Source organism: Notamacropus eugenii, chromosome 6 (assembly GCF_028372415.1).
Source record: "Notamacropus eugenii isolate mMacEug1 chromosome 6, mMacEug1.pri_v2, whole genome shotgun sequence".
Classification (NCBI taxonomy): domain Eukaryota; kingdom Metazoa; phylum Chordata; class Mammalia; order Diprotodontia; family Macropodidae; genus Notamacropus; species Notamacropus eugenii.
The window spans coordinates 428,135-439,866 of NC_092877.1; the positions used below are offsets into that span (position 1 = coordinate 428,135).

General features: G+C 37.2%; 1 protein-coding gene across 1 annotated transcript; it reads right to left on the reverse strand.

Annotated features, from left to right (window-relative positions):
• Positions 1–4,355: 4,355 nt before the first annotated feature.
• On the reverse strand, positions 4,356–5,300 carry LOC140511477 (olfactory receptor 5D13-like). Its single transcript, XM_072620610.1, has one exon. The coding sequence runs from the start codon at positions 5,298–5,300 to the stop codon at positions 4,356–4,358; it is 945 nt and encodes a 314-aa protein (XP_072476711.1).
• Positions 5,301–11,732: the final 6,432 nt, after the last annotated feature.

Below are 11,732 nucleotides of genomic sequence, written 5' to 3' on the forward strand. Positions count from 1 at the left end.
CTTCCAAAATAGAGTTTTAATTTTTGACCACCGCCTCCCTCAGTCTTCCATTCCTTCTTTCAGTCCCTCTCCCTTTTACTCCCCTTTGCCCTTACTACTTCTTCCCTCCCTTTTGAACTCCTTTCCCTTTTCTTGCCCCCTTCCCCTCCCACTGCTTATGGAGTTAGGGTTGTATACTTGCCTGAGTTTGCTGTTCCCTCCTTGAACAAAATTAAATGAGAGTAAATATCAAAGAATTCCCATCTCTTTCCCCTTTACCTCTACTGTAATATAATTTTGTGCCTCTTACGGTGATGTAATTTACCATTTTCTGCCTCCTCCTTTTCACATCTTCTGTTACCAGCCCTTCGTACCCTTAACTCACATTTTTATCATGTCATCATTTACTTTGTACTGCTCTCTCTATCCTTTTGTATATCGTGATAAATATACAATTCTCAGGATTGACAAATCTCATCTCCCTTATATCGATGTAAACAGTATGCCCACATTGAATATGAAGATTTTTCCCATTTACCTTTTTATGTCTCTCTTGAGACTGGTGTTTGAAGATTGAATTTTCTGTCATTTCTGGCCTTTTCATCACAAAGGTCTGAAAATTTCTTATTTCATTGAATGTCCATCTCCTTGACTGAAATATTATTGTCAGCTTTGCTGGGTAAGTGATCCTTGATTGTGTCATATTCAAATTTATTCAATCTTTTCATGGTACTGTGCGATGTTGCCTGTAGCTCTTCGATATTTTAATGGTTTCTTTCTCACTGCCTGTAGTATTTTCTCCCTCACTTGATAGTTCTAGAATTTGGAAGTGGTATTCCTTTGGTGTTTTCAGTTTGAAATCGCTTTTGAGAGGTGAATGGTGCATTCTTTCGATGACTATTTTGCCTTCTGTATCTAGGACTTCTGGACAGTTTTCCTTGATGATTCCTTGGAAGGCATTGTTCAATCTCTTTTTTGTGTCATGACTTTTTGGTAGACCAATAATTCTTAGATTTTCTCTCCTGGATCAATTTTTCCTAGCCAGTTCTTTTTCCTATTAGATATTTTCTTATTAGATATTTCCTATTAGATATTAGATAAATATTAGATAATATTTCCTATTAGATATTAGATATTTTCTTCTATCTCTTCATTCTTTAGATTCTGTTTGACTGATTCTTGATGTCCCATAGAGTCTTTAACATGTATTTGCCCAATTCTAATTTTTATCAAATTCCTTTCCTCAGTTAACTTTTGCATCTCCTTTTCCATCTGTCAGTTTTTTCCTTTTAAAGAGTCATTTTCTCTAGTTAGTTTTTGTCTTTTCTTTTCCATTTCCCAATTTTCCCAGTCAGGTTTTGTACATGCTTTTCCATTTTTTTTCCTTTTAAATTCTTCTGCGATTTATTTTATAATATCTTTAAAAATCATTGACCATTTTTCTTCTATTTCTCTAATTTGTATTTTGAAGTCTATCTTCTGCTCTTCAAAGAATGCTACTTGTTCTTGCAACCAGTTCATATTCCCTTCTGAAGGGATGGGAGTTCTGTCTCAATGCTCACCTCTTTGGTATTCATGTTTTGGTCATTGTCTCCATAGGAATATTCTATGGTCTTTTTGTGCTTTGCTTCTTACTGATGATGATGATGATGATGATGATGATGATGATGATGATGATGATAATCACTCTTTTCCTGGCCTTTACAGTAGATCTCTGCTTCTAGGGCACAAGGGACTCTGTCCCACAGTTCTTGTGTCTAAAACTTGAGGTTTTGTCTGTTGTGTACTGTGGTTCTTTCAGCTTGAAGCTAAAATGCTGCAGCTTACCTCGTGTTGAGCTGGCTGGTGTTGGAAAGCAGAGGCCAGGTGAGATCTTTTTGGGTTTTCCTTTCAGATATCCTGGAGCTAGCTTGTTAAGTGTTGGGGAGGGGTGGTCTACCCACAAAAAGTCTCCTCTGCTGAACTAGATCATAAGCACCCTCAGTGGTTTGTGATCTGTTCTGCATGAGTATCTTCCCAATTTTCCTGGGGTGCTGAGGCACATCTGGGTTCCTAATGTTGGCGGTTGTGGGCTCCTTCCTCCTGTGGCTCTGAATCTCCTCCCAGTTTGCTGAGGTGGGGTTGTCTAGGACAATTCTTTCCTTGCACTGGTCCCCTTCAGCCTCAGCAAGGGGGGCCCTCCTTAGTCATTTTCCTAACCTGATGTTCTATGAGACTGCTTAGACCCTCAGCTGATCCCACTGTTCCAGGATTTTTCTGGAGAAATATTTTATGGATCTTTCAAGGTCAACAAGGTGAGGGGAATAGCATTTACCAATCACTCTGCCATCTTGGTTCACTGAAATTCAAGTAGGTGACTTACAGATGTTTAATCTGTGGGCTGATATTCTCAGGAACAGCTGCTGCAGATATCTGGGGCTCCATGGCTCTCACTTGCTCGATTCAACTGGAGTCCTATCTTGGGCTGATATATCTGAGATTCTGCAGTGTGGCTGCTGCCTCTGAACATCCAGGGCTTCCTTCTTGGCCCTGCCATGGTGGAGTTTTGCTGGTACAGCCTTTGCTCTTTTCACTGTGTGCTTCTCCACCCCCACACAATGGATTCTTCCCATTGACCTTCCAGTCTATCCTGGTCTGTGAGTCTGCCATAGTCTGTATCCTATTGGATTCTGACCCTCCAAAATCCATTCAGAAACTCTTTTTAGAAGTATCTGAAGGAGTTTGTCTAAGAGCTTAGGTGAGTAGTTGCTCTCATTCTGCCATGTTAACTCCACCTTCTCCAGAACACTTCTTACAAACATAACCTGACTTGAAATGTCCACACCTTTCTACCACTTCTTAATGAATTTGTATTCAAATTAGTAGTAGCATTGCCATAATAAGGAAAATTTATATTTATAGTCTAAGAGTTGCACTTACAAACTTTGTGGTTCCTCAGATAAATATTACCTTACATGTGTGTCATTCACTTTTAGTATATAAAATCTCAGAGGACCAAGACTTTTTAACATGTCAATTCCTCTTCCTTAGCACAGGCTTGGGCAGAAAGTAGGCGCAATACATTCTTTTCTGTTCATCCAAGTGATTGTCTTAGATGGAGGGCAAATTGATGAGCATTTAAGGAATAAAAAAGAAAAAAGTTTGGAAGCTATGTTATGTAGTTAAAAGAGAACTCCTTAAAAGGCAGAAAACTTGAGTCCAAATCCTACTGCTCTTACTGAGTAACCATGAGCAAGTTGTTTAACCTCTCCCAGTTTAACTGGAGAAAATATTTCATGGGCATAGACATTAGTTTCAAAATGCTTTTCTTGAGTTCTTATGAGTTCTGGTCTTTTTGTTGCAATCACCTGAAAGCCTTTCATTTCATCAAATGTCCATTTTTTCTCATTCAGTGTTAAATTGAATTTTTCTGGTTGCTATTCTGAGACGCAAACCCAATTCTTATCCTTTTCAAACTATAATATTGCAAGACCTACAGTTCTTTAGTGTAGAATCTCCTAGGTTTTGTGAAATTCTGACTGGTTTTCCACAGTATTTAAATTGGTTTGTTTTTCTGTTGCTGTTGCTTTCATTATTTTCTCTACAGACTGGGAATTTTGAAACATGGCCATGACATTCCTGTAAGTTTTCTTCCTAGGATCTCTTTCTGGTGGCAATTACTGTATTCATCATCTTAATCTCATGAATTTCTCGTCAGTTTTCTTTGACAAAGGGGTTATTTTTTATGTCACTTTTTTTATTTCACTTTTATTTCACTTCTAGGCATGTGACCAAGGATATTACTGGGAAAAAGAAAGCTTCTATTTTCAGTAAAGTTTGTATAGTATCATTTTTCAATAGAATATAAATGGACACAAAGTTTATACCATCAGTTGGGGAAAGGACAAATAAATTGGGGTACATGAATATTGTTGGGTTGTAAGAAATAATAAACATCACAAATACAGGGAAACATAGAATTATATTAATGAATGGAAAAGGAAGCAAACAGATGAAAATGATAATGATAATAATGATTTCATTGGCAAAATAGCAATAGTAACAATAGTGTACACATGTAAAACAATGTTAGTGGAAAGAATGACAACCAGAAAACAACCAACGAGTAATATTGTGGGTGTATAAAGAATAATTTGGTTCCATAAAGGTATGTAGGAGAGAACTCACTGCTTGGTAGAGGTGGAGATGAGAAAAGTACACTAATGTGGAACCTCATCTAAAATATGTGTCTTAGAAATTGAACAGTTGCCAAATATTAGTCTATCCAAATAAGTGAGGAATTATAATTTAAGAACAAATTATTGCTTGTCTGATTGGTTTTGACCATAAATTCTATGGCAGTAGCTCAATAAAGAAACATATCATGACAAATAATTTTAGTAAGTAAAATTTTTGATAATCATTAGTTTTCTAAGGGTTTCTTTTATATCTTTGTTCCTCAGACTGTAAATTAATGGGTTTAGCATGGGGATTACCACTGTATAAAAAACTGAAGTCACTTTAACTATGAGCCATGAGCTTTTTGAATTAGGAACACAGTAGAGGAAGAGAATGGTCCCATAGAAGATGGTAACAGCTGTCAGGTGAGAAGCACAGGTGGAGAAAGCCTTACGTCTTCCACTTGCTGAACTCATTTTCAGAATGGTGACAAAAATACAAACATAAGATGTGAGGATAATGATGAGAGTGCAAAGTGCATTGAAGTTAGCAACAATAAAAAGTATTATTTCACTAAAGTGTTTGTCAGAGCATGAGGCTGAGAGGATGACAGAATACTCACAGAGAAAATTATTAATAACTTTAGTACTACAGAATGACAACACAGTGAGTGAATAGGTAAATATTAGAGAAGAAATTGTGCCCCATGAATATGCTGCAGCCACAAGAAGGGCAGAAAGCTTCCGTGACATGAAAACATTATAAAGGAGGGGTTTATAAATGGCAATGAAACGGTCATAGGCCATTACTGCCAGTAAGAATGTCTCCGTCACCACAAAAGCAGCAGTAAAAAAGAACTGTGAGATGCAACCCTTGATGGAGATGGTTCTGTCTTCCACAATTAGGTTTTCTAACAGCTTGGGAGTGACTCCAGTGGAGTAACAGAGGTCTACAAAGGACAAGTGGCTGAGGAAGAAGTACATGGGGGTATGCAGTTTGGGGTTGATCATGATGATCACAACCATGCCCACATTCCCCACCACAGTGACCACATAGATGGTCAAGAACACTAGAAAGAGAGGGACCTGGAGGCCTGGATAATCTGAGAATCCTAAAAGGATAAATATGATTGTAGCACTCTGATTCTTGTCACTAGTTACCATGGCTCCTCTTCAAAAGAATTCAAAATGAACTCTGAGAAGAAAATGAAATAAAATGAGTTACTCAAGGAATGTAAGGAATGAAATTCTAAACTGAGGAAAATATATTAACATATATTTTGGAAGCAACATATGTTAATTTTAAAATAACTATTATTGTAAATAATATTTTCATTTTGAGAACATTTCAGCAAAATAGAAACAGGGAAGAAATAGATAGATGATAGATAGATAGAGAGATAGACAGAGAGAGATATATGGAGAGAGAGAGAGAGAGACAGAGAGAGAGAGAGAGAGAGAGAGAGAGAGAGAGAGAGAGAGGCAGGCAGACAGGCAGACAGAGAGATGAACTGGAGACAGAGTCAGATTGTATTCTGAATTCAGAGGATGAAGGGAATTCAGAAGTCATTTAGCCCACTCTACATAAGGAGATAAGGATGCCCTTTCTATGATCATTCGCAAGCAATTATCTCACCTTTGCATAAAACCTTAAATAAAGGGGAAGTCACTAATTCTTGTTACAGCCTCTTTCGTTTTTTCAAAAGTTTTCATCATTAGAGGTATAGGGTGTGTTCAGGGAGTATCAGTACCTTTGGTGTGATAGCTGTTGACCACCTGTTCCACCCAACTCTCACCTGTGGCTCCAAGAAGCTGTGCAGTGTGGCTACACCCTGGTAAACCATTCTGGCAGACGTGCCAAACCAGGTTGAGGATAACCAAGGGGTCTCAAAACCATTGCTGAGTTAGGGGGGTGTCTACCCAAGTATGTGAAGACTTCCACTGGTGAAATGGGCAGATGAGAACAATTTGCTCCAATGGCCATGAAAGTAGCTGAAGCAGGTAATGTGGAATGCTTAAAGCTTGGTTAGACACTTAAAACGGCAAGGTCATGCACTGCATCCTGAGCTGTCACCAGTAGCCTTGATTCTGTCCTGCCACTGGACTATGATGACTCTGGAGGTGAAAGTGAGTTTGACAACTTTGGGCAGCTCTGCCTCACTTAAATGCAATTTACACATGAATCAAAAGACATCATCCATACAATTTCACTATTATATCTCAAAGTCCTGTGGTGACAGACAAGTAATGAAGAAGCAGGTGCAGATACACTGGGAGCTGAAGTCACAGCTGTGCACACAGGTGGCCCAGGTCATAAGGTAATTTACTCACCTGAAGCAGCAATGAGATTCAGCAGCCCACTGGGTGTCTGAGCAACCTTTTAATGATCACACAGCTCACCTCTTGGTGTGTGGAAGAGGGCTAGAAAAGGTGCCCTAAACTGCTTACCCAACACTGGCCTGATTACCATGATAGGTGGGAAATCAGAAAGGGTGCTGTGCTCTGAGTTAAGCAGAATTAAGACAACACAGAGTAAAAGTAAGACGCTCAAATTTGGAGTATCCAACCCAAATATTTACATGGACTATCTGTGCCCAATCTGTGGTAGAGCATTCTGAGTTCATATTCTTCTGATCAGCCACAGTTGGACACACTGAAACTTGAGTTTATCGTGATAATGTCATTTTGGTCCTCTTCAGGACCAAAGGACAACAACCAGTAGCAGTTTTTATAATCAGTCATGCAATGTCAGGAGAATCTGGGTTCAAGTGTTGTCTGTGATGCGTACTTTGTTAAACTGTAGCAGAATTCAAGATGTGTATAGGTTGGAGTTTGTTCAGAAGATCAAAACTCTTATACCAATATTTCTACATAAGATGAATTCAAATATCTGAACATACGTGTCTTTAAATCTTCTAATCATTGTTCCATATTCTGTGTGCTGAGAGCAAGAAGAATTAGTCTAATCCCTTTTGCACTTTATAACTCTTTAAATTCCTGAAGGGGGATCTCCAATACCTCCACGCTGAAGTGTCATTTTCTCAGGAGAATGAAGAAAGGAAAGCTCACGATGAGAAAATTTTTTTCTTTGTAACAGTGAAATTTGCATTTTGATTTTAGGTACTGCGGTCGAAGAAACCCAATGAAAAATGAACTTGCGCTCAGATTGGCGAGTCTTCCATAGTGACCTTGAACCAGTTCCACAACTCTGCTGCTCTTCATCCATCTTCATGCTAAATTGTTATCTTTTAATCCAGCCACTCCCTTTTGACACCTCTAGCTTTGGTAACAGTAATAAAGTAAACAATTCCTTTCCTAAAAAGTTCATCTCAATCATTTCCTCTATAGATCTACTCAACATCTTTGTGCCACCCAAGTTCAAAACACTCTGGCCTGCCCATCACATCCTTATAAATAACTCCTTCTATTGTTAGAATAATGGTTCCATCAAACCAAGGAATATTTATCATTTGTGTGTTTGCTTGAAAATTTGTATCTTCAGTGGATACTCATTTGTGTTAGCACAGTGACACATGGCAAAGAGTAAATACATTTTTAACAAATTTGATTCATTCATATGCATATCCTTATTATGATAAACAACAAGAGCACACAAAAGTCATGAGAAAAATACTATCTAACAACAAAACTGTGAAGTAGACAATGTTTGTCTTTGGGATCCACCCCATTATCTCCCAAATCCATATATTTTCTCCCCTCTTGATGCTCCATTTCATCTTTTCACAGTCATTTTATTAAGTTGATGAATGTCTCTCCAGTCTATTTAAAACTAAATCAACAAGACATTAACTTTAGTGAGCAAATAATTAAATATTGTACCAACAGTGACTACTAATACTGGAAATTTTAGGAACAAAAGATTTATTGAAAGAAGTGGAACAGAATGGGGTATGATAAGAAAGTGTGAGCAGAGGAGAGGGCTTGCAAACATTTCTAAGGCTTGTATTAAAGTATACAAAATATAAAATGTGGAGTTAGAAGGTATAAGTTCACTTCCCAAGTATGCCATTTACCAACTATGTGTCCTTAGACTAGTCATGGAACCTTTCTTGCCCTTATTTTCCTCATTTGAAAATAGCATATTAAATTAGGAAATATGTAATTTCCCTTCCTTTCCTGTTGTTTTATGGTCTGTGTTCTAAGGTCCCTTACAGATGTATACTACAAATTACTATTATTTCCATTCTTTAAAAATACTGGAAAGGAACAACAACAGAAAGAGGAAAACATAGAGCAAGCTCTCAGGAGTTGTTTCTTTATAGTTATTATCAACAATGCAGAAAAAAAAATAATCACAAGACATATAAAAAGGAAAGAAAAACCATTATGGGAAATTTAGCTTCTGATATGAGCATTTTCCCCTTCTCTGTTAACAATAATTTGTGTCAAATTCTATAATTCATATCAGAAAGCAAAATCTTTATATGAAAGAGTGCATCAACAAGTGTTTGCTTTTTTTAAACTTCCTTGTAAAGAACATTTCAATATGATTCCCTTCTAACTGCCATAATGCCTAGGCAATTAAAAATACTTTTGAACTTGGATTAACATAAGTCCCAATTTCTCTGTGTTCTCTTAAGCTTCTAACAATAATCTTTTCCGCAATCTACCTGATAGTATCCACTTTCAAAATTCTCAGAAATGACTGGTCAATTTGTAAGAGATCAATACGTGAAGATAGGGACTATCTCCATGAGACTGGTACAGAAGTCTGTGACTTGGAGGATAGAGAATTGTTTCAGGATGCTTTGTTAATTGCCCTTGTCAGATTTCTTCACCAAATGCTTCAGAGATGGAATTTCAACACAGATCTTCCATACTCTAAATATAACTCTTACTCCACTATACCAAGCCATTTTTCCCTGCCTTATCACAAATGAACAAAGTAGTAAACAAAGGAAGAATCAAGGGGAGGAGGCAACAGTAGCTAATTCAGGGCCATACTGTAAATCTTTAATCCTTATTTATTAACATTTTCCTTAATACTTTCTGCTCTCTGCATTTTTGATGACTTCAGCAAGATGGGTAAGTTCAATGGTCTTGCTGGAGTTCAGTCATTCAGTCATGTGTTACTCTTTGTAACTCCATGACCAGAGCATGATAGGCCCTTCTATCCTCCACTCTCTGCTTAAGTCTGTCCAGTGTCATGTTCATTGTTTCCATAATATTGTCTGTGCAATGATCTTAGGATGTAACTATGGGATGATAGTTTCATGCTTTTTTATACTGTGAAACTTTAGTATCTGTAGCATCAAAGAATCAGAGATCTAAAGCTAGAAGTTACAATGGAGGTCACTTAGTTAACCCCTTTATTTGTTTGTTTTTTTTAATTCATTAACTTATTTGTTTTCAGTTTTCAACATTCACTTCCATATGTTTTGAATTTTCTCCCCCTTTCTCTCCCCTCCCTCCCCAACATAGTATGCAATCTTATATGGCCTCTACACATACATCATATTAAATACATTTATACACCAATCATATTAAAGATGAAGAACTTTGAAATGATGTAAGTTAGTTGACTGACTGAGGAGGTAAAAGGGGAGGGGGCAGCGAGTGATACAATGAATAGAGAACTTGATTTGAAGCTAGATATCCTGATATACTATCTCTATCACAGTACTTGTGTGAACTGGTAAAAGTCATTTAACAGAGCTAGATTTCCTCTTTCTAGTCTGAAAATGAGAGACTTGATGCATTCTAAGGCGGCTTTTGAAAATAAATTTATCATCTTATGAATGAACTAGTAGAGCAGAAGTTCAAACCTAGGACCTTTAGATCCAAATTCCATGTTCCTTCTAGTGTATGATATTCCATTGTCCTTCATCTGCCAGAGGAATAGATCTGTTTCACATAAAATTGAAAATAAAATTCCACTAATTATTCTACATGAACTCCTCAGATTTTACCTTGACTTTTCTCATATTTTCATTTTGTTTCCAAAATGAGGAGAGTTTAACAGGACATAGCTTTTCAGTTCATTTACAGTTGCAGATCTCTAGTGCTATGCTCCTTGGGACACTAAGACTTCAAGGTTTAAATCTATCATTTTATGATCCCTTGGATTTTTACCTCCCAATTACATCTCTACAGAGAACCATGGCTTCCGCCAAAACTGACTCTTAAGACTTTATGTCATCAACAAAATGTACTTTCCTGTATTCATACATTTTTATGCTTCATGCTCTTTGCCTTAACACCTTCATTTTCTGATCTCTATTTATCTAAGTCTTAATCCTTCTTCAAGGATTGCACAGATCTCTCCTATTTGCAAAGCCTTCCAGTACAACTCCCTGTCAACTGACTTTTCTTTCTTCTCAGTGCGTGAAAACTGCTTTGTTTTTGTTTCCGTGTGTGTGTGTGTGTGTGTGTGTGTGTTCACGCACACAGTGGGCCTTTGTGTATGCTCTTGGTTTCCAAAACAGAATTGACATTTAAATTTTAATGTCCCATCTGCTCATTAGATTTTGAGACTTACAAGGTCATGTGATCTGATCATAACTTTTTATTTTCTTCTCCTTAAGTAATTAAAAATTGACCAACACATGGAATGAGGAAGAGGATACTGAGGAAGGAGAAAATAATGAGAAAGACATATAATAAGAAGAAAGAGGAGGAAATCATCTTGGAAATTTTGTCCTTTGTTTGCTTTTTGTCTTAAACAACAGATGTCTTGTGGGGAGGAGGGGGGTGGGTCACCGTGAGATTGAGTGACATCTGTTTATTCCAGTCTGGGGCACTGATATGGGAAAGGCATCTAATTAAAATTACATGTACTCACCAAAAAGTTCATTCCTTGACTCAATTATCCTTAAATCTGGGGTATTGTGATTAATGAGCCTGATGCCAAAGTAGATGATGACATGTTATAATGAGCAGTAGAATGGGAGGCAAAAGACATGAGCTAGCATTCCAGAAAAATCACCTATTAGTACTATGGCTTTCAGAAGTTTTTTTTTTTTTCTTCTTCTTCCATTAACTCATCCAGCAAAAGACGAGTGTGGCCATCCTAATAGCCAAAGTCCCTTTCGGCACTGGTATATCTGAAACTGTAATTCCAAGATTCTACTTCTATTGCTCTGAAGTGTTTTAAACATTATAGTACTAGATATGCTTGCAATGGGAGCATACAGTACATTAATATAGTCCATTAGAGAACTTTTCTCTGACCCTGTTGAGGCAATCATTTCAGGCTAAATCATAGACTATACACAAAGCAAGAGACAGTTTACGTTATTGCATCAGGAAGTTTAGTCTGGGGAGAATGCTGTGGATCGTGTAGATATTCTTAGGACCTTTGGGACCAAACATCTAGAGAATCTCAACTGACCTCTGCTCTGTTAAAAACATAGTACATCATTAGAGGGAACTCTGAGTCTCCCGTGTCCCTTTTATAGAATTCAGTTTTATTTCATTTTTAAATGATAGAGGATAAATACAATAGAGGCTTTTCAAAGCAAGTTATTTGCTGCTAGCCAAAATTTCTTTTGAAAATATAAGTACAAAGCACCACTAAGGTCATGAAATAAAGGAAAATTTTTATCAAGACCAGAATTTTAATAAATGATATGCTCA